This window comes from Temnothorax longispinosus, chromosome 8, assembly GCF_030848805.1.
Source record: "Temnothorax longispinosus isolate EJ_2023e chromosome 8, Tlon_JGU_v1, whole genome shotgun sequence".
NCBI classification, from domain to species: domain Eukaryota; kingdom Metazoa; phylum Arthropoda; class Insecta; order Hymenoptera; family Formicidae; genus Temnothorax; species Temnothorax longispinosus.
In genome coordinates, this window is record NC_092365.1 from 6938970 (window position 1) to 6963036 (window position 24067).

At 45.0% G+C, this 24067-nt stretch overlaps 1 protein-coding gene across 2 annotated transcripts in view; it reads right to left on the reverse strand.

Moving 5' to 3' along the window:
* Retn (retained) overlaps positions 1–24067 on the reverse strand; it is a 114514-nt gene that overhangs the window by 10494 nt on the left and 79953 nt on the right. For both annotated transcript variants that reach the window (XM_071785927.1, XM_071785928.1), the window contains exon 4: positions 18861–18933. In XM_071785927.1, the coding sequence (XP_071642028.1) occupies positions 18861–18933 (73 nt within the window). The remainder of the gene's footprint in view (positions 1–18860; positions 18934–24067) is intronic.

Consider the following 24067-nt stretch of genomic DNA (forward strand, 5'->3'; position numbering starts at 1 on the left):
GAGATTTCACAGGAGATTTAAATATATCAAGGGATTTCCCAAGACCACCTCGGGATTTCGCAAAATCAATGAACAGCTGACGTAGTCAGACTATAGGTGACGCAAACCATCCTTTACCCATTGCGTGATCAACCGAGGCAGATTTCGCGATCGTCTTAAAGTACGACTAGCGTAAAGCCGCTCGGATTTTACGAGGTTTGTCCAGAGATATCCAGCGTGGGGCGTTAACAAGAGCAATAACGAATTCCCAACAATCACGCGAGTGCCGCAGTCTTTTACGATCTTCCTTAGGGTGCATCGCGTCGGATGTAAGAAATAAAGAGCGCGGAGAGAAAGAGAGAAGAGAAGTATAGCGGATTAAGGGTAGAAAACGAATGCGCGGAGTCGAAAATTCGATAAGGTATCGAAACGGTTGTATTAAAAGTTATCGATTGGCTGCTTCGCGGGCAGTTCTTTTATGAGCTCCCGCGCGATAAAACGACGATGCAAATAACACTCGTATTCGCGAATTCTGACAGAAATTGGCAACAAGTTCTGCTTTTGTCCGTAATATTTGTCCGATATAATGGTCATCTTAGAGCCGGTTTCACCATCTCCGATTAGTTTAATCGGCCGATTAAGTGCCAACCATGATTGGTCAATCTGCTTAACGACATATGCGATTGGTCAGTTCTAAATAATCGGCCGATTAAACTAATCGCAGATGGTGAAACCGACCCTTACACTGTTAAATTTGTAGTGTCAAATTATATTCAATTTGAGTTATTTTTAATCATTTCTATAGAGGTCGCCACTGATCCTACTCAATATGTTGTTAATTTAATTAAACCAACGGAGTTAAAATAACACTGTTTTGTGTTAAAATAACAAATTTCGACATACATGATGGTCAAAAATAACAAAATGCTATTTAACTGAAGGTATTGGTTTAAATTTCATCCTTTAATATTCAACGGTGTATATCCAATGTTAAAAATTAATTGAGCCGTTTTAGAGAAAGACGCGTCTTTGTGGAATATAACGTAGCGGTGCTACGCGCTCAGAATTATACAACGCCACACGTGAAAGCCACACGTTGACACGTAATATCGCGAGTAATATTCCTCTCGTCTCGACGACATTCAGACAGATACGAAGAAATTCTTCGGCTAATTCGTACGCGTATTACCGCGCCGCCTACTATGGTAGCCAGGCCATCGAATTTTACGAGGTTGCCCGAGCAACGACTTAACGGAGTGTTAACAAGAGCAGCAGTCGAGCTGCTCGCGACTATCGTGCGCTTAAACTACGTAAACGTAAACGCACACCTTTACGAGCTTTCGAGTTGGCGTAATCTGAGGTTTAGAGTCGCGCATAAATGCGCGCCCGAGAGCGACGTGTCTGAAATGACCGAACGATTGAAAATCTTTCACGAAACAGCTAGAACCTGGGGAGTAATGCCCCGAAACGTTAAAAGCGCATTTTATCTGCCGCGGAGATAAAAATATAAATATATAATTTCCAACTTCGGTCGTTATTATATTTAATACTCCCTTACGTCATCAAGCGCATCGGCAATTCAATCTTTTATACATTTTTGTTATACGTTTGATTTTTATATCTCGTCGTAGGTCGTAGGCGAGGCTCGACTCCGAGGCTCGAAATTCCCCGATGACTCCTTCGCCGCCGCGCGGTGGTCGCCACTTTCCACGGAGCCGACGAATTTTACGAGTTTGTCCAGAGGCTCGAGTTAACGGGGCGTTAACAAGGGCAATACTCGCGACTATCGCGCGTGCGAAGCCCGCTTTTGCGGCTCTTTACGAGCTCGCGAACGATTCTGTACGATGCCTCGGTGTACACGTTTACCACGAACGCGCGCGCAGACAAACACAGACGCAAGATACGGACAATGAGAAGGAGAAGCGCGGGTTCGCGGCTCTCGGCCTCGGCTCGGCGTAGCGCGGCTTGGCGCGGCGCGGCGCCGTATCGCAGGATCGTTTATCCGCCATCGAGGACGATGAAGGGGGCTGCCGCCATTTCTGACCGACGAGAGGAGGCAATAAAACCGCGCTTCTCCGGGTAGGGGAACCAGCAATTTCGGGCTATCGAGCGTGCTCCCTTCGGGTTTATTATTGGCCCTGCAATTATTGTTGATATACGCGCAACCCGGCAACCCGCGCTTAATGTTCCTATGTAGGGCGCGGCGATAAAAGCTGCGCAACATGGCGACCGATAGAGCCAGTCCCTCTCGTCCCTTGTGTATCGCGCGAGGCTCCTCCGGTGAAAATGCAATCGATGGCGGCGGCGATGCGTTGAGCAGCGATAACCTATGCGAGCTAGAATGTGTGTGTGCTTTGTTAAATTTTTTTTGATAAAATATTCTGATGAAGAACGCGTCGAGCTTCCTCGAGATCCCAGACAAAGACAGCGTAAAGACATCTTTAAGATAACTTTTAGACATATATGTGTCTAAAAGACATTTTAAAGACGTCTTTACGGCGTCTTTTACGTGCTGTCTGGGATAAACCATAAAGGTCAATATTAAAAATAATTTCTCAATGAGCGATTAAAGTAAAAGAATAAAGTAAAAAAAGAACGCATCAAAATCATGTTGCTTCACCTTATATCGAATCTTCATAAAATCGTAAAGAGGCAGAATAGGATTCGCGAAGTTGCGTTTATCCTTCTTACGCGATATAATATTCCTCGACACGAGATTGACGAGAAAGGGAGGGACGATACAAAACAGCGGGAGTGAATGCTCAGGAAGATAAAATAGCGAGGGAAAGAGAAAGAATAAGAGAGGAGAATAAGAGAAAGGAAGAGGGACGGACAAAGAGAGAAAAGAAGAGAAAGAGCGAGAAAGAGAGACAGAGAGGAGGAAGGGAACGTTTCAGGATGCGATTACGACTTTTCTTGGTAGGGCGTCCAATCAGCAGTTATTTTTATAACGGCCGCCGTCGCGCCGTGCCGCGCCATACCGCGGACTCGTCCAAGTAGTGGTGGCGAAGTAGCACCGCGACGAGCAACAGTGGCCATCGCACGTTGGCTTTCAACGAGCCAAAGTAGCCATTCGCTTCGCGTACATCAGGCGTTACGCGGTATCGTCGGGCGTTCCTCGTGGAAAAAAAGCGTGCGAGAGATTTTATGATAAAAATCACGCACACCCAGCGCGTACCATCCGATAAACCTTCGTTCCCCGCAGACGACAGCGACAAGATTATTTTGTATTTTCTGCGGTATCACGATAGAATCAAACGAAGGCGCATTGGACAAACGTCGCTCGAGACCAAGACCGCTTGTTTTAGCTTCAAACGACAAAGCGGTGAAATTACGAGCTATAAAACTAAGATAATTTTCTTAGGAAACTCAAGTGCCACCGTTCGGTTTCGATATAATGTTTCTTTTAGGAGAGAGAGGAGAGGAGACACGAGACCGAGCCGAGAAATCCCACGGGCGAATGCGCGCGTCTTGGTACCATATTTGTCGAGTATACCCTCGTGAAGGTGTAGTGGGGGTAATTGACATACGAAACAAAATGTTTCGTTTTATGGGTTATTGCGAGGGGCGAACAGGCGCGGCGGGGTCGAGGGAGTGTCCGATCTAATAACGATCGGCTACGTCGGAGGCCTTTATTAACACACGCATACACCTCGTCCCCTGCCAATGTGCCGGCCGCTTCCCTCCATCTCCTTCCCGTGCTTAAAGGGGGTTTTAGACGCGCGAAATGGCTTTTCCCGGAATCTCGCGTAACGGCCCCGAAGAATCTATCGAATAATAAGCCGTCGACGGGATATACCCCTGTGAGATCGCGCGCGCCTCTTTTGCCAGTCACTTTCCCGTCGAGGTTAAGGGTTAATCTTAAGTTCCAACCCGTGCGACCCTTTCTTTTCCTAAGCGCATTAAAAAATATTTTTTGATGAAGATTAAGAAATCTATGTCGATGGATACGTGGATCCTTCGATTATCCCCTGATCAAGCTTTTCAAATTTTTCGAAATTTTCGAAGGTGGACGCGGTACCTTTGTACCGCGAGTGTTTTACCATCTAATTTGAGGTTTCGCTGTCATGCGTGTCGTCTTGCCGTCTACGGCTTGGCAATCAAATAATAATCCGTCCGATCCAGCAAGATATCTTTTGTAAAAGCTACCTGTGGCCTATGAACATCCGCATCTCGTTTCTGAAAAGAATAAGGATTCGACCTTCGACGTAGAGGTCGAGAAACGAAATGCAAAACCCGGCGCGAGAAGAGGGGAGGTCAAGAAGGGGCGAAGGAGAAGGAGGGACAATTTCTGGAGACGGGAGAGCCTCGCGCGAGTTAACTTTGTTAGCGCTTGGCATTATCAGACCGGCAAAAGAGATTGGCATTGCGAGGAATAGCTGGGAGGGGGTGGAGTTTCATATGAAATACACGTGACATTTACTGCCTTCACCGGCTGGGCCCCTGCAAAGACGCAAACGCATTATAAATAGATCTCCTCCCTGTTTACCCCCCTCTCTCTCTCTCTCTCTCTCTCTCTCTCTTTCTCTTCACCCTTCTTTTTTCTCCGCATCACTCGAGTTCTCACTCCGGCTCTCCGGTCGAGAGGCTCGAAGATTAAGAAAGGTTCCCGGGAGGAAGAGAGGGAGCACGGTACGGCCGCAGCCGCCGCGCCGCATAGACCGCTACAATCTGGTTTATAATCTTGTTAGGATTTCGCGGAAATATTGGCGTAATTTACGATCCGTCTTAGTGAAGTTAACTGTCGGAGAGTGTGCCGCAATGAAACGATGAAGGCGTACGAAGGGTTGCGCTCAACGGCTGCGCTTTTGTAGCAATGCTTACGGATCTCGTCGTTGCGTTTCTCCGTGTCCCTCCCTTCCTCTCCCTCCCCACCCTCCCTCCTTCCGTCTCCACCCTCCCCTTTCCTATTTCTTCTTCTCTTCAATCGTCTTTTAGCCGTATATTCTCTTCTTTCCGATTATTCATCCCTCAAAGTTCCCTCGCGAGAGTGTCGTGCCAGCCGGTTTTGCATTCGAGAGCTTCGAGGCGCGTCGCAATTTGAATACGCGCGACAGTCGTCAAACTCGACACAAACGCGTGAGAGACACGTAAACAAGTCGCAAATTATCAACGGCAAACTTTCATAGATGCGCCTTCTCCAGAGGATGCTGCGCGGAGCGACACACGTTGTGTTTCTCCGCGCGTTAGAAACGCGATACATCATGCCGGCCACAAATGCAACACCGTCGGTGGCGGGTTCCGCTATCGAGGCATCGAAATCTCTACGAGGATCCACCGTTAACGATGAGACCCTAAGAGCCACTTGTTGCTCGACGAATCAAATAATTGTATTTCCGTCAGCCGACGAGTTATCCACGGGGCGTCGACTGAGTTACGGGTGTGGAACAAAATAGAGAGGCGCTTCGTGGGTGGTATCGCTGGTGCCTCTCCCAGTGTCTCCTCCTCGTCGAGCGACATAATCCGAGAAAACAAGATGGATCGAATGTAGAATATTCGAGATCAGCGGCGGATTATCCGCTTACCACATCAGACGCATAAGAAAGTACGTATACAAACATATGTAAGCTTGAACGCAGCGAAGACTCGACATTTTTGCTGCTTTTGACCTTCTTGCGTTTGCAGAAAAAAATTATTGACATTTTTGCTGCTTTTGATCTTCTTGCGTTTGCAGGAAAAAAGAATCAACAGGATTGTGCCACGCCTCTCTTCAAAATTCTGAATAGCTAACAAAAGCCTCCAAAAGATGTCCCAAAAACATTTTAAAAATGTCTAAAGAAATTTAGACGTTCTTTAGACGTCTTCCAAACGTCCCCAGGACGTTCCTTATAAACTTTTGTTAGCTGAGGTGCCTTTTCATTAGTTTTTCCACGTTTATTTATTTTACATTATCGCTTTTTTCCTCCAGAACCCGTGAACGATGACGATCGCGGTCTGGGTGGGCCTCAGAGTAACGATGAGATTCGCGGTACACGCATGTATATCGGGGTTGCGTGACGACAATAAAATCTCCAAATAATATCGCGAGCGATAAAGTGCGCTCGCTTGCGGCGTCGGCTCTACGGCTTCTTTGATAGACTTTACGACAAGCTCCGATTTGCACGCTTGCCCCGCCGAGGTACCATGTGTACGATTCGGTTGCTCAAACGAAGCCGACTTTTTAAGTCGGCCGAGGAGGGATTTAAACGCGACATTCGAACACGTCGTTCGACACGATGCTTTTTGCGACGAGGTAATGTCAGGTGTTTCGCGTGCCAGATGTCTGTATCGTATCTTTCTTCCATTTTTTTCTCTTTCTCATTGTCATCTATTACGCTTGCAAATTCGGGTACGATTTTCGCGTATTAAGCTTGATAAACATGCGTTTACGTTCGAAGTCGGTCATGTCGTAATTAGAATCCAAGTACAGGGACGCGCGACGTCAGACAGGCATATTGTCTTTTACGAGAGATTCTGTCTCTTCGTGGAACACGTCGGTTGTGCTCTACGGTCGTGCTCTTCGTTCAGGCCGTTCCGCCGGGCGTTCGCATAACGGAGACGACCACGAAGAAGACAGCAACGACGACGAGTCTGTCGTCGTTCCTTTGCTCGCGCATGGCTACTCCCACATATACACGCTCACGTGGGCTAGTCGAGATTACCGCCGAGGCACTTGCCAACAATGTGGCGAAGCTTTGATGTGACGTAAAATGGCGCGTTAACCGGCGCGCCGTATCTCTACGGCCGGTCGCGCACATACGGCTTTATTTCGCTACGAGGAGGGCGGCGGCGATCGCTTTTCCGATCGGAAAGTCACCGCCGCTATCGCGTCGCGACTTATAGAAGCCGCGGATGGCGGGACGCGCCTGAGAAGCGCCAAGTTGGCAAATTATCTCGTCGAGACGTCAACCTCTCGTCGAGGGGTCGCGTATAAAGCGATAAATCATCACATAAAACGTCTCTCACCTAACGACGATCGCGCATCGGGGCAAAGGAATGCCGGTCGTAAATTAAGACCCCGAGAGTATTCGAGGAGCCAAGTAGTGAAAAATCGATATGAAAGACAAACTTGATTCCATCGTGACGAGGAAAAGATCGGACGCTCGGGATGACAGTTGGACGCGTCTCTCAAAACTCGAGCACTTTCGCGCGTTCCTAGGGTATAGAGATAGGTATCGTAATAACGCGAAATCACGCTGGAATGAGCTGTCGCGAATGGCCGTAAAAGAATTTAACGACCGACGATGCACGGCGCGCGTTATTATTCCCGTAACATTTAGCGCGGAATAATTATCGAATCTTCCGCGAACGCGTACCGTCTCGCCGCTATTCTCGGGGTTATAAAACGGCCATCCAAAGTGCGAAATCTACGCTACGTTATTGTCTGATGCCAGATATAAATCAACCTATATCGAGCCGGCAAAAATAACTTTCGATTCGTACTTGTCATTCTGCCAGAATAAGAGTTTACGTCCGTCGTGCACCACGTCCGTCACGACCCAAATCCCCTCGGCTTCCACGGCGCGGCCGCGGCGCGGGGACTTCAGCCGCGCGGCCATTGCGACTATTGCGAGATGCGAATTCGTCAGGGGTCGTAAACTCGCTGATACGCCTTTGGGCTTTAACGACGTTAATCGCATCGGGATAAATCGTCATAAGTGGTAATGAAGTTTGTTCGTTAAAACGTCTTGGATTACGCTCGCGGTGGACGCGGCTCTGAATCGTTAAACTGCGTTCTGATGAGTTTACGATTTGAATGGTTAGACGGAAATTAACGTAGAAAGAACAATTTATATAAGTCAGTCTTCACGTTTCTATACGTAATATGCCGGATCGATATAGCGAAATATCTATATTGCATCCTAGCTAGCAAAAGTTTCGTCTCGCGGGGACGTTTAAGAGATGTCTGAAGAACGTCTAAAGTCTTTTAGATGTTTTTGGGAGGCTCTTGCTAGCTGGGATATTTCGCACTTTCGTTTCGTCGAGTCGGAGGTATTTCGTCGACGACAAGTCACTTTATGCGGACGTACGTTGTCGAAGAAGTCGTCCGCGTGAATTTTCACTTCTGCCTCGGTCATGACTCAGAATGACTGACAATGCAATTTTGCGGAAAATTATTCACCGACCGGTGATCTCCGTCGCGCATTTTACACATTCGTCGGCCGTCATCGTTCACTCGGTGACGGCCTTTTCGTCGCGTGGCTCGGCGCGTCGGTCTCGACGCGAGGTCTCATATAAATCCGTAATAAAGATCGGCGCGTGTTCGGGATCGCTGAAAACTTAACCACGGCCACCTGGCCGCAGACACGTGTAGGCGTGTAGAAGCCCGCGTAGGACGCGGCCAGGCTTTCTTTCACGAGGGAAACGAAGGGCCCCGATCGTGCGCGCGTGGTGCACAAAGCCGAAGAGGTTTCGCGGCTCCTTTCAGAGTCGCGCGAGCAAGAGGGACGAGGCGAGGAAAGGTCGTCCGATGGCACACACACACATACACACACACGCACACACACACACACCAAGAGAGAGAAAGAGAGAGAGAGGAAGAGAGGGGAGGAGACTAGGGAAGAAACTGTGAGCGAGAGATGGTGGAAAGGGAGAGTGGCGATGCATCACGAACCCCCAGAGCGATTGGCGCTGTTGTGAAATATTAATAAGCAAATTAGTTCAGACTTAGTGGCCCGCCAATACCGAGGCGGCAGGATGGAAATGGCCGTCGGCCGTCTATAACAGTCGTATTTTACTTCCCACGCTACAGCATCGCGCGCCGCGCGCCGCCCGCAGAATGCGATATCCGTATCCGTTCCTCGGCTCGTCCTTCTTCCGCTCGGATCATCTTATCCTTCTCCCGCTTTCGCTGTTCCACCACCCCACTCCACTTCCCTCTTTTCATACGTTACACGCTCTTACGTTATGTCGCATGTGATCCGGAGATATCGTTCAACGAATAACGTTTATGATGCGACTCGGTGCTCGATGCGTCTAATAATGCATATACCCGCATGACTATGCTGTTCCCATAAAAAATCGTTACCTTCATCGGAGCGTGAAAATAAACGTACGCAGGCCCGTCGAGGGACTCGCGCTAAATGCCGATAAGCGACAACGTCGGTTATCCTTTCTTCAATTTAATCGGTAGACCCCGAGCGAATCTGCTGAAAACTTGGATCCGCGAAATAAAGCGACTTTTCAGTTTCTCCCGATAATTAATGATTTTGCAAAAACAGCGCTCTAATTCGATCTAATCGAGAGAGCGAGGGGTTCGAAGCTACGTGAGCCGAGAGTCGGAGCGAGCGCGAAAGATATAGTGGAATCTCCATAAATCAATCTTTACGTTCTGGGGTAGACAATAATTTCAACTGCGAGCGATGCCGACAGATACCCACGGACCGGGAAGTCGAAGCTCGTGCCTCTCCGTCCGTTGGTAAACGAAGGCTGACTCTTGGGACAAGAATTCGACAATTACGTCACGAGAACGTAACGGATGATCGCCCGGGGAACGCCCGGCGTCGGGACGTCTAGAATGTGCGAACGTCATCCTGCTAAATGCTTTTCGTTCGACCGTTCGTTCGTTCGTTCGTTCGTTCGCTCGCTCGCTCGCTCGCTCGTTCATTCGGGGCCGTCCGTCCGCGTATGGCTCGCGTGCGCACTATCTATAGCACTGAAACGTGCCGGAGAGCAGCCGGCGGCTCCCTCTCGGCTCTCGGATGCTGGAAGCCATCCGGTCACCTGTCTGCTACTGGAAAATGTAGGTCGAACTCTCGCGCGCGCTCGCGCGAGTGAATAACTAATTGGACAGGTGTAACGTTCCCGTGTTACTAACCATAACTGTCACGTAGACACGCGCGGTAGAAATTCAATTACCTACGACGGTCAAAGGTCAAGCGGATTCGAATTCCTGCGTCCGTGAAGCCGATTTTTCCGCGTGCGGGCGAAGCGTCACGAGCGCTCAATTTCAATTTTTCGACCTCCACCTCATCTCGGACGGCGTGTAAATAACAACTTATTAAAGTGTAATTTGATTTTCTTACACGAGCGATTGGAAGGCATTTTTTAAAACGAGAAATTTCTCGAGATCAATTGGAGAGAAATGCGAAAATTCGTGGAATCTCTCTCACATGATCCATAGAGTCTTAGGCTACCGGTTTCGGGATGCACGCTCTCTGTCAAGGTCCGCTTCGAATACCATCGAATCCACATTATAATAATTAATGTCTGAAGAGTTTCGGCTTTCTGCTGCACGAAAGCGTCATTTTTGCGTAGCCTAGCTGCAACGGGCCGCAGGGCATCAATCAGCGCGGGGGCACATCATTATTCTGGGATTCCAAATAATTAGTGATGATTGCTCGCCTCTTTAGAGAGCTACGATTAAATTTATCACGAAACTTCTGCGAAGAGTAAGGCTGGCCCACGTCACACTAGCGACGTCTTGATAATACATACACAAATGTATAACTATCACTGAAAAAAAAATCTGGTTGAATTAATTGAACGTCTGGTGGAAAATGAACGAACCAGATTCTTCCAATTAATGCAACCAGAATTCTAGTTATGCAACAATTCCTATTAATTCAACCAGATTCTAGTAAATTCAACCAGTACCTATTTTCTGATGAAAAATGAACGAACTAGATTTTCTTTTCAGTGTACGTATTTTATTTCCACACACACATACACACGAACACACACACACACACACACACACACACACACATTATATATATATATATATATATATATATATATATATATATATATATATATATATATATATATATATATATATATATGATAAGAATTAAAATACAATTTGTATATGTATTTGTACACATATTTGTACAGATACATATTTGCATGGGTTATTTGCACAAGGCAATAAATTTTTATTTTTTATTATTAAAAATTCTACTTTTTTACCTCTATTTTTTCTATTATTTCCAAGATGATACATTAGCGGACCCAATTAGCGCTAAAATGCGATAAACTATCCTTCAAATTCGATAAGAAAACTTAATCACGTTACTTCCACGAACGGCAGATACGACGGTCACGAAAGGTTTATCGAGAAAACAGGTGAACGGTTAATCGGTAGGGCGGTTAAACTACAGTTTGCGCAACTGCTATTAAAAAATAATACTGATGGGACGGCCCTTAGCAGCGGTACCTTCTACTATTCGCGATTCGATTTACTCGAACGTACGTATAAAAATTGCAACCGTTTTCGATCGCTTGGATCGGATATAAAGTCTGTCCATCGGTGATACTGTGTTTCCTTCTTGTCGAGTGCGAGTGGTACCTGTAGAGATGCAGAGAAAAGTGGCCTCTAATCCGAATAATCCCCCCCCCCCGGGTATTAGACCTTCCGAAAGCGGCGGGCGGGCGATTTTCGACGACCAAGAAAGGACTTCATCGAAGGAGGTCTATTGAAAAAAAGCCTCAAATCTATCTTACTGGCTCCATGGTGGCGCTTCGAAGAAAAGCAGGGTCTGGGGTTTACGGGTCGAGGGTATCCGTCAGAGATGAAATCCATCACCCGTGCACGAACAATACCCGTCCTCCGGTATTCGATACACGGGCACGGGCTATAGGGACTTTATTTCGTTTTATAGAGGTATCCGAGACCGACTGTTTATGGACAGGGTGCATGGATTGACTCTCTGTTTCTCTCTCTCTCTCTCTCTCTCTCTCCCTCCCTTTCTTTCTCCTTCTCCATGTCTTTCTCTCTTTCTCCAGTCATCGTCGTTGCTTGGATGTCGACACCGGCTCGTCGATTTGCTCGACAAGGTCGTAAAGACGATAAAACGACATTGGAGCGGGTGCGAGATACAAATAGAGGTATAAACGGAGGTGTTAAAGAGGTAAGGAGAGGGACCGCGGTAATCTCGCGTATAACGCCCGTCTGAGCTGCGCGCGTCTAGATTCCGTCGATTTAATCGACCGAACCTCGCGCCCTCACGCGATTCCTCAGTTTCCCAAGTGAACATATCCGCTTTGCCTTTTCGACCCGGGACGCGCCTTGCTCCGACGATTTTATAGGCGTCCCTTTGGACCGGCTGAAGATCGATTCTCGGTAAAGGTTGTAACGCGTATGAATTTTGATATTTATTACATAATAAAGGCCCGTCGTGAATAACGCGCCGAGTTCCTTGAAATCTGTAGGATGTTAGCGGTAACATTTTCCCCCCGCGACATCGTTCGTCGCGCTATGTAAATCCTTTGAGTTTTCGTTGCGCTAGCCGACCATCCGGAGTGAATTTTACGATTTAAAATCACTCACTTTTAATCAGATTGCAAGTAGTCTCGTTCGTCAAATTATTTTTTATTCGTAAATTAATATCAGTGCTGCTTTGCCGCAGAATTGAAAACGTAAATGTATTAGGCTGTCCCAAAAGTTCTTTTCCTGATTCACGCGCATGACTTTAATGGCTAGCAACGATGGAAAGTGAACGTATAGGTCGGTCTGTTCTTCGATATTCTGGTGTTCGTTCACCTTTTAACTTCCCGACAATACGTTCGTGCATTAAAAAATGTGTCCTTCCTGGTCTCCTGCAGCGGTGCGTTCCGAAAGATGAAGAACCAGAAGAGAAATTTGGCGTATTTCTTTGACCGGTCGGTAATCGGAACAAATCGCTGCCGTTTGATTGTGATTTTCTATCCCATCCTCCTTACTCTCCGGATTTCGCTCATTCTGACTACTACTTGCTCTTTTCTTTAAAAACATTCTTTTGTCATAAAAAATTCGGCTCTTTCAATGACATTAAAATTTATCTCGATCAGTATTTTTTTTAAATCATTTAAAAACATTAAAAAAACATTTAAAAAATAACATTATGAAGCTTTTATGTATACTTTTATGTATAACAAATTTAAAATTTTGTATTAATTTGTAGTGAAAGAACGAAAAGGACTTTTGGAACCACCTAATATGTTCGTTCTGCTCGAAGGATTAACGAGTTATAGCGATCGTTCGATAAGAAGCGTATCTTGAATCTTCGCCTTTCGAGAAGCTGATTCGCACGTAAACTGATTATAACAAATTTCCAATAGCGTCGGTCGTTATCTAATTTGCATTGGGAATAACCAAGGCCATCGGTGCCAAGCGCACGGTACCGCAGGCGAGGGGGAAGGGGTGGGGGTGGCGGGAGCCGCGCGCAAAAGAGAGGAGAAACAACTATTTTCGCGAAGGAACGTTGCTTTCGCTGTTGCAAGGCAAAGTCAAACATTCAAACTAGTTGCAATATGCCGTGACGGCGTGCAGTTACCGAGTAACGGCATACGAACGTGCTCCCGGCACAAAATATCGAATAATAAGAAAATGGGAGGGAAACGGGGGACGGCGAATCGTGCGTTCGTGTGTCAGCTCGCCGGCGAATCACCGTCGTCTCTCTCCTTTAGTTGCACAATGGAAAAATATGTTCTATGCGCGCGCGCGCGGGGGACGCGGAACTCGAGAGAGACTTATTCGCATGTAAGACGTGCGATGCACTAAGTATGCGCGAATCCGCGTGGACGAGGCGCATACCAAATGAACAGAAGGTACTAAAAGGTAGTAAAAGTAACGGCTGCGCGGCACGATAACTATTAAGCGTGGATTTCGCTCGGCGGGCTGCTCAATTTCATGGTGGTTCCTATATATTTACCCTTTCCGACTCCCTCCCTAATCTACGGTCGAAACTGCGAAACGCGGCGGAGCGTTTAGCCTGGAGTTCAAGCCCGGCGAAGCGACGAGCGACGAGACGCCGCCGCCGCGACGTGTACTGTACCCTTTCCCGGGAGGGAAAGGAAGAAAAAAAATCAGAGGACGAGAGCGCACCTATGAAAACCTATGTAATATCTTGTGTATGCAGACGTCACGTACGCGGTGCGTGTTCACAAGTGTGTAGCGAAAAGTGTTCGTGCCGAACACGTGTTCTCCGCGTTAATGCGTTACCCGCGCTGCTGCCGAGTAAAAAGGCATTTTTCTTGAACCGGCCCGGCCGGGCCGTAACGCGATGCAGCATTGCAGCTCCGCAGTCCGCACTTGCAAACTAACGCACTTTTAGACTCGGCGACGTGCATGCGAACGCCGTGCGATCAACTCACTCGAATGCATCCTTTCGATTGAGCACTTTTTACATGCGTCGATGAAACAAAAAGAAATAGTCACTGCCTTATTTTAACGTTCATATTTTCTCGTATTACATCGTTACCTTTTCTCCCTCTCGTACATACGCGCATAAAATGCTGGATTTCTCTTATTGTATACTAAAGATGTACCTATCTTAATTTTAAGAAAATTATCTGTGTCGTCATCTCGTACATTGAAATACATATGGCGTTAGCAAATTAATTCCTGTGAATATTTAATGCGAAAAAGACGATATCGCCTTTGATTTGTAGAATCTTTTTACATTCTTTTATCTCTGTACATATTTTGCGGCAGTGCAAATATACATGAATATAATATGTGAACGGCAAGTCGAGAAGAAGCGACAGAGAGGGAAGTAAAGATAATAACGTATTCGACGAAGAGAATGGCACCACTCGCGCAGTCGTCCGCCACGAGTATGAATTACATCGGCGATTGAAACTCGTTCGTGTGTTGGAAAAGAAATAAAAAAGAAAGCAAATGTGCGGACCTCGGGCTGTCGGAGGTGTCGGAGATTTGCATATTAAATGGGTTGGGATTTATAACGGTCGGTATTTCGGAGCGGAGTTAGCAATATGTGCGATAAATAAAGAATGTTCCTCGCGCGAATCGTAGCGCGCGAAGTCCAGTTTTCGCGCACGCCAGCTGCGAAAGAAAAAGTGACAGAAGAGTGGTGAAAAGGAAAGCCTCATGGATTTCGATGTGACCTGACGTGTCAAAATCCTTTATTTTGGCTTTAATGTGCCGTAGCACGCATAAAGCGAGGTCTACAATGAGAATTTAAGGCGTAAGATTTAAGCCTTAAGCCGTAAAAAATTGACCAATCACAGTCGAATGTGAGAAGAATACTCGACTGTGATTGGTCAATTTCTTACGGTTTAAGGCTCTTAAATTTTATGCCTTAATTCTCATTGTACACGGAAAGAACGGTTTTGCTAAAATATCTAAAAATTTAACTAGATACAGATCTGAAAATAATTTTGTTGCACCAGTAAAATAATTATAGTAGGTCGGTGAAGTATAATGATAATGCTGTAAAAAATTTTAACATTTTAGCAATCAGTTTGAGTGTTCTATATAATTATTTTTATGGTGCAACAAAATTACTTTCAGATCTGTATCTAGCTAAATTTTTAGATACTTCAGTAAAACCGTTTCTTTCAGTATAGACACTGCTTTACAGAGGAAAACAAAACTTTTTGAACATTATTAATTCACTGTAACTTAATTTACTATATCACGAAAAATAAAGCCTAAACCGACCTACGTTTGTGTAATACTTCTTTTCTTATTTTAGACTAAATTTATTCTTAAAATATTAACCCTATATATGTGGGTGGTCTACGACGTCCGAGCCAAAATGATAACTGTAAACTTGCAAGCCTGCCAAAAAATATTAAATAAACGATGTTTATCAAAATGACTACAAAATCGTCAATTACAATATAGACAGACGTTTTGTGAATTTTTTCAGATTTTTTAAAATATTTTAAAGTAAGGAAAAATAGCATCAAATGTAACAGACCCACGTAAAAAGAACGTATACAGATGAAGGGTTAAGAATTATCCTGCAAACGCGAAAAGTATAAATTTCAAAGTATAATTAATATTAATACAATTAATTAATCTATTTCAATCACAATTTGCACGTATGTCTCATTGCCCTTTTCTCTTATTTATCTCATTCAATGTTGCTCGTAAGATTGATCGAATAATCCGCGGTGTACCCCGTCAGAAAATTTTCTGGATCGTTCAAGGGTTACGCAGTCCTCTCTTGAACCGGTTCTCTCCGCTATTCGGCGGCAATATCGAAGTAAATTATGTTCCGCTTGCGCGAATTTGTGCGTTCCGCGTGCCTCGTCGGCGCTTTTGATATACGAATACCTCGTCGCGGCGGGTTCGAAACGGGTGGGACATTTTGTTGTGAAACGACCTTAGTAATATCTATTACCATGTCGGATTTAAAGGGCATTAAAAGATAAGTTCCCCGAAAAGAAGTTCCCGCGTGTGTTATACAAAGTATAAAATAAATACGATGCTAATATAAAATTCCGCGCGGCATTGGCTTTATACTTTTTTTTTTATACGGCCTCCTTTATTCCTCATATATCATTTTTGTCACACACACACACACACACACACACACACACACACACACGTATACAAACGTATACAAACAGGAAATATAATTATCTTATCAATTAGAATGCAATCTAAATTATTCTCGTGAAGTTGATAATTTATACAGACTTATGTTTATTATTCCGATAAATACGTATTATCGATGAATAATCCTATTATCTCTCGTGAGCGTTATCTATATAATAGATAGAAAATATAGTAGCATAGAAAAGATACAACGAAATAGAGTATCGCGTTTGTTCTGTTGAAAAGCACTACAATGTATCGACTTATTTATCAATCTCTTTAAACTAAGCGATGACATTTTGCAGTGTTCAAATTGTGAAGAAACCCATTTGTCTTCGTCGTTCCGCCGAATGATTTTTTTCATCTAAATAAGCATCTCGGTTGGTTAGCCAAAACGGACGTGGTACTTGCCTTAAACGCATATAGAATAACAAGCTTTTATACGGAAGTATATATAAATAATTATTTCCTTATAACTGATAAAAATTTCCTAAAAAAAAAAAAAAAAAAAAAAAAAATCCCGGTGCAAATAACATATGATAGAAAAAGTCACTTTTTTAGAAATGCGCACGAAGTTGTCGCACGTGGAAAGAAGATACGGACTACCGCTGTCAGAAGCGATAATCGGCTAATTTGTCCGCGCGTTTGTATATCTAAAAAGCCGAGCGCCTAGCCGTAGCGCGCGATGATAGCAAACACAAATTGGTGGTGGCTGGACTAATATACCCGAATATGATGAATGGTCTTTTATATCTACGGACGTAGTAAGGTGTTATGCGTTACGTTAGTGTTGAATTATTGCGTGCGTGGGGCAGCGGCGCGTCGGGCACAATAACGCAGCCCGCGGGAGGGCCCGGTCCCGGGACCCGACCCGGGTCCTTGCCCACGTTCTTCGTGGGCCCGAGCTTTTACCCGCGAGACATCGAGATACGCGGCCCGCTCGATACCTCTTTCCCCCCTTTTTCTCTTCTTTTTTTCCCTCTTTCTTCGCCGCGATTTTAATCGAACCGCGTTACGAGCGAATCGAAAGATCAATCGGCATTGATCTCCTCGAGGATTTATGATCGTCGACTCGTTATTATCATTCATGAAGTATAATAACCCGCAAAATAAACGACGCTATTCGTTGCTTCACGGTCGCGATCATCGTGATATCTCATCATCCCCGCTCGATCGATCCTATCGTTCATACATTCCCAATTTTGTTACCTCTTGAAATTTTTGCATTAAAAATCCTATCGATATTTTTCGAATCCGATGACGCAACTAAAGTTGATTAGGTTTCACGCGTTACATAAGAGTCTGTCAATGCCAGGCGTTATCACTTTCCGAACGATCATTTAGCACCTTAGCAGCTCTTTATCGTACCAAATTACCGTTCGTAAAATACCGACGCTCGACGGAGGGACGACTGGAAAGAGACAGACGGATATGTTGATCCAATCTACTCTAATTATCGCTAGGGAGGTAGAGGCATAATAATAGCATCGTCTCTCGGACTCAAAGTTGCGCCACAAAGTTCGTAGAGAAACGATGGAGGGAGAAAGAGAGACAGAGAAAAAGAGGGAAAAGAACAGAAGGCACTGACGCATCACTGGCGGGCTTGATTGATGGACGAGTCGCCATGTTTATAATTAGAGCCCGACGTTTCCGGTTCATCGTCTAACGCTCGGCCGCCGCGATTCGCCGCGGATCAATCTCCCTTCTGTAACCGTTAAAAAAAGTTTCACCGGCGGCGTAGGATAGCGCTAAAGCGCGAGGAGTCGCGACTGCGCTAATTACGATATTCTCGAGTCGTTCGAACTCCCGTCTCTGTCGTGGGGGTGAAAAACGCGCGTATACATATACGCTAATCGCGCGGAAGCGCGCGCGTGAGAAAATGTGCGATTTCACGGGCGTTGTTCCGCTGTACGCTCGTCGATTCTAATTTCGGTGCTTTCGGTGGCCGAGCAGATGCAACGTGTTATCGAACCTTTTAACCACGTGGACGTTTACGACGCGCGGTCGGACGTACCGGCTACGAAAATCCACGTGTGCAGGAAACGAGATGCGGGTCGCGCCAGTCATGCATGTGTGTATCTTTCTCAACGGTCGACAAATTCAAACGGCGGCGGATCTAAACAAATTTGCGGAATATTACGTCTTCTTTGAAGAATACGTCTTCCCCGCCTACTCTTTCAAGCTTCTTTTAATCGAGTTCCAAGTGTCTCAGGCGTATTTTTCTAAAAGATGCGACACGGTATAGGAGTAGCGCGTGATCATGACAAAACGTATGACGGAGTATGAGTTAAATATAAATTATGGATGTACGAATGTGTGTGTGAATAGAGCGCGCATCTTCTTACTTTTAAACCTGCAAAACATTCGCGGTGTATTCTCGTCTCCGCAAAGTTGGCAAGTAACGAAAGAATCGTAGAGAGCCTCGTTGAGAAAATTTTTATCAGTGGAAGAGTCCTCTCTCTCTCTCTCTTGTGAACGCGCCACGGGAACAATCAATGTTTGTAATATAAACTCCATTATGTTATTTTGTTAATTTTTTTCACAGGCATCGTAACAAGCATCATGCATTATTTTCACGTTGGATCGCTTCATCGAATACATCGGGGTAATTATTATTCAGTGATAGACTCACCTCTATTCTGCATGAAACTGAAGAGGTTGTCGAGGAATGCCTTCCGTTCGGCGGAATCGTCCAGCTCGTACAACTGAAACAGAAAGAAATAAAAATAAATAAATCTCGTTGTAATGTACAAAACAAATAAATACATTTCGATGTATGTACGAGTCCTGCCACTGACGGCTCTTTCTAGCGCGATATTTACGGAAATTAGACATCGATGTAACGACGGGACATCTTGCGCACGATGATGAATACATCTCCATTCCACGCGGTATAGCATTATCAAATTACACCTATAATTGAAGAGCATACGCGACAGGAACTTTTTGTCGATTGTACGGCTAGTACAATTCGATGTAATTAACCGACAATCAACATTTTTGTGTCGCGCACGCATTTGTAATCGCGCAAATACTTTCCTCCCCCCCCTCGCAATGCTCTCCTCGCCGTCCCGATCGGGAGAATAAAACGTTACCTCGCGGCGTGGTAATAAAAACAGGAGTGAAACAAGTGTGCTCATAGCGACAGGCAGATTAGTTAGCTCCGATTATTAATGATTCCGTTTAACCTGCCTCATAACCCGAAACCCTCGCCGAGACCGTACGAAAGCCAAACCCCCTTCGGGCTGGCGCGGTCCGTATTATCATATTTGTTATGTACGATGTGCTATATCTAATCTGAGACCTCCTAATTGCTTTTATAATATGAGCCCCGTACACCCTCGCTTTCTCTTCTCCTAGTGTCTCTCCTTATATCCTCTTTTTCTCTGGCGCTTTCTACATCCCTTAAACGCTCCATTCGACAAGCAACTACGGGCTCGTTCCTTTTCCTCTTCCGACGCTTTCCGCTCTTCGCAATTCAACTCGACTCGACTCGACTCCGCACGTTTGCCGCGACGATAAATTTCATTCAACTAATCGCGCGGTGTTTCGCAACACTATCTCGCCCCAAGGGCGAATAATAATTAATACGCCGCCTTACGCTCACCGTCTATCCCATCTAGTTTTCCCCGCCTAGACTGCCCGCGGATTATGAAAGTAACAATAAAACAAAAGTAATTGGAAAAGCGCGATATATTATTCTCGCTCGAACCTCAATCGATACTCAATTATACCCGTTCATTTAATTGTACAAAGTTTTTTCACATTTTTTTCTTTATATTAAAATATTTTTATGTCTAAATCAAGTATTTATTTTAATGTGAAAAGGTAGTTAACTGTCTATAGTCAAACTAACCATCCGAATTCTATCTCACGGTTTTCGGATTTTATTAGCGACGATATCTATAATTAATGAGAGATTATGCTTGCTCGATATGCGATGCAGAAATGTTAAGTAATACGTCAAACCACAACGTCCATGTGAAGACGTAAATGTCGACGCTTGTCACGGGAAAAAATGCTGCGCGCACGAGATGTATGGCGACAAAACGAAATATGTGCAGTATGCACGCACGACGCGACGCGACGCGACGCGCTTGTACAGCTGTGTAGAACGGGCGGTTTCTCGCGCGTACAGTGGCAGGTGTCTGGCAATCGCTACCACGTGCAGTAGATCGTTAATCCAAGTTAATCGATGAAAGAGAGAGAACGAGAGAGAGAGAGAGGGACATTTATTCTCACTCCTCACTCAATTTTCGCGACAACCCCTTCGCCCTCCCTCCAGTCGATCTCGTCCGCCACCCTTGATGAGACGAAGCGACGTAGGAGCGTATCGTAGGTACGAAGGAACGAAGAAACGAACGGATGGACGGACAGCATTTCTCAAGGGCCATTTTGTACTACTTTCTCGTGTTTTTTCTTTGGCTACACGAGCGATGAGCTCGTTAGGGGCAGCCGGAGGGAGAGGACGAAGTAAAAGGCAAGGGAGGAGGGGACGGTGCATAGAGGCTGAGGGTTCAAGCGAGGTATATTGATTGATCTACAGTTAAGCGGACTGACGGCGGCCACGTGAGGATCAGGGGAGAAGAGCAGCTCTCTCTCTCTCTCTCTCTCTCTCTCTCTCTCTCTTTCGCTCGCTCGTATCCTTACATGCCGCCCGTGTGTATACCGTGTGTATACCTCACTACCGTGGTAAAATAAAGACGAGGCAACGGAATTTGCTCTCGATGATGCATGCGCCGGCAGCCCCGCCCTCTCCTTCTCTCATCCACTGACGGCCGGGTGAATAATAATTCCTGATACGACCGCCGGTTGATCGGACGACTTTCGTCCCGGGCAACCACGGGGAAGAGCCAACTTTGCCGATGATCGATGTACGCGCGCTTAGTAACGTTAACGGACTCGAAGATGCCGTGATTATATGCGACCGAGGTGTATGCACACAGAGTGCGTCCCGCAAGAATGTCCGGTAATGATCGCGTTCGATGAACAGGGCGATTCCTTGAAAATTTTAATCAACGAATTTTAATCATCTTCTCTTAACGTCAAGACTCGTGGATTCGTTCATAAATTAGAGCCCTAAGACGTTTGCGATTTTATTTTACTGATTGCGAGCTACAATAAATGGATGGTCAATTCGCTTTGACTTTCAGCTCACTGAAGAATATTAATATTCTCGTTGAATATTAATACGGTTGAAAAGAAGTGGGACACTTACGGCAAATGTGTCACGAATTGCGCTCTTCCCGACGTTAAAGATCTCGTCGAAGCGATTTCTAACTCTTTTCCGTTCTGGCCTCTTGACCATCGCGCGATGAATTTTACGACCTCGAGACGCGAAACGCGATAGACGAGACGAATGTGGAGAGCAAGAAGAGCTCTCTCTCTCTCTCTCTCTCTCACACACAAGCACTTAGCGCGGCACACGTCGCTAGCTTTACGAGCAACGATTATCGATGCGCGACTTTTTCCACCGCGTCAGAGATTGAGATAGTTCGCTTTCTTCCGGTTGAAGGATAAAGAGCGTCGATTACTTTGTTCTCATAACGTGAAATATTGTAGTAATAAATATAGAAATAGGTATTCATGTCGTTATTGCAAACAAAAATCTCTTGTACGTTATCCAGGGTGTTTTATGTCGTGTAATAATTATCTCTACCAATTATCTCTGAAAGTATTGGTTTATTGGAAAAACGTTTCAGATAAAAGTTGAAGGGTTCAGAGAAGGCCAATAAGCGATCTTATTTTAAATCCGGGGCCCGTGTTGGGCCTCCCAAGTCAAACTTTTAAATAAAAACCCCCATTTTTTATTGTATCATCTTTTTCTACTAATTAATTTGAACAACTTTTGTCTGAAAAATTTTGTATTTGCCTTATACTTTTTGAGATATTCAAGGAAAACTTGGCAACTTTTTCTTTAAATATCTCAAAAAAGCAAATAAAAAAATGTTTCAGACAAAAAATGTTTAAATTAGTGGAAAAAGAGGATACAATAAAAAATGGGGGTTTTTATTTAAAAAGTTTGACTTGAGCCCTACTAGGCTCAACACGGGCCCCGGACCCAAAATATAAGAAGATCGTCTATTGGCCCCCTTCGAACTTTCCAACTTTTATCTGAAACATTTTTCCAATAAACTAATATTTTCTGAGATAATTGACGAAGATAATTGGCACATGAAATAAAACTCACTCTGTATATACAACATACAATATTAAGATATTTTTAACAATATATCACACGATTCCCTGAAACGGATAATAATAATTTCTGAAATTTCCATACTCGCCAAGCCTCGAAGGAGGAAGAGAGGGGAAAGAGAACGTCAAGCCTGGACCTACACCTCGCCGACTTATTATCTTAATTACGTAATTGGCCGTGGGTCCGTGTACTTTGAAAAGCTTCGTGCGGGCGATACGCCGTCGCGTCGCATCCGCCCCCGCGAACGCAAGGGATCAACTTCCTGCCGTAAACCCTTTTTAAGGGTGCGTCTCGAGGCGAACGGAAGCAGGCGCAGCCTTACGTAATGCGCTCCGACTTTTCCTTTCGAGTTTCGAGATCGAGATACCGGATAATAGTGTAGGGACGGCCATGAAAAAAATGACATCGCGCGAGGATACACCAGCACTCTCGTTACGCTAATGATAATGCTAAATTATTGATTTAACAACCGACTCCTGCATTAGGATTGCGATAGAATTAATATACTAATATATTCGCGAGTCTTAATTTAAAATTCAGTATTAATTATCGCTCTTATTATAATATAATTAAAAGACAAATTAAGAGATTGAAATCTCGCGAGATATATATACTTGAAAATATCCAAAATCTATATCCTTGGGGGTAGGGGATTCCTTTAAGTGATCGGATTATTATTAAATAATTCCTCAGCACGTCAGCTCGTTCGACCGTGCAAATTCCGCGGCAGGTTCGCTCGAACGACGAACGTAAGAGAGATAAAAATTTTATCGCTCGTTTCCTCCGATGGTCGTATTTGCTCTTTCAAAGGATTTGAGAGATCGTTAAAGCGCGAATGTGGTGTGATGCAATTATGACGACAAGAAATTTTATTATGTAGAAGTTTTTTCGGATGTAAAGTGTTTTAGGCGCATATACGCGTACGTATAATCAAAGAATATTAATATATATAAAAGTATATAAGAGTTATAAGACGCTCGTAAGTTGGCGATGAATAGCTTTAACGGACAGCGAAAAATGCGCTTGATGAGAACGAAAATCGGGGCAGAGGCTCGATTCGCCGGCGATAAGCATAGGAAGATATCCGGTGGACGTTGGAAATGGCGAACTTTAAGTAGGGATATCAAGATCGGCGGCAGGTTATACGAGCGGCCATAATAGTCGCTACCATTACCCGCTTCCAGGACATTAAAGATAGCAAAGGCAATTATAATCATTATGACGTCGAGCGGCGCGTACAATGCCGCTGGTGCGTTACGCTCCTATAAAATCTCCGTAACGTCCAGAACAACGAGAGTGGCCCGAGAGAAGCCCGGCCTTCTCTCTCTCTCTCTCTCTCTCTTTCTCTCTCTCTTCTCGCTACGCCCAGTAAACTCCACCCGCGAGCCGGTTATCGCGTCGCATCTCGAATCGCTCCACGCTCCGAGACGCGAAGCGACATATGTCGACGGACTGTCTCCTTGGAAAAGAATTCTTTAAGGATTCTAAACAAACACGACGATAAAGGCGTTAAGAAGTTACGTAAAAAACGATAGGTGGGAGCTGTGTGCATAAAGAACTGATAAAGAAGAAGATCTCTGCCAGTCCAAAAGTAAAACTGTATGTTTGACAAATGAAATGGGTTTTAGGTAATCAGTGCA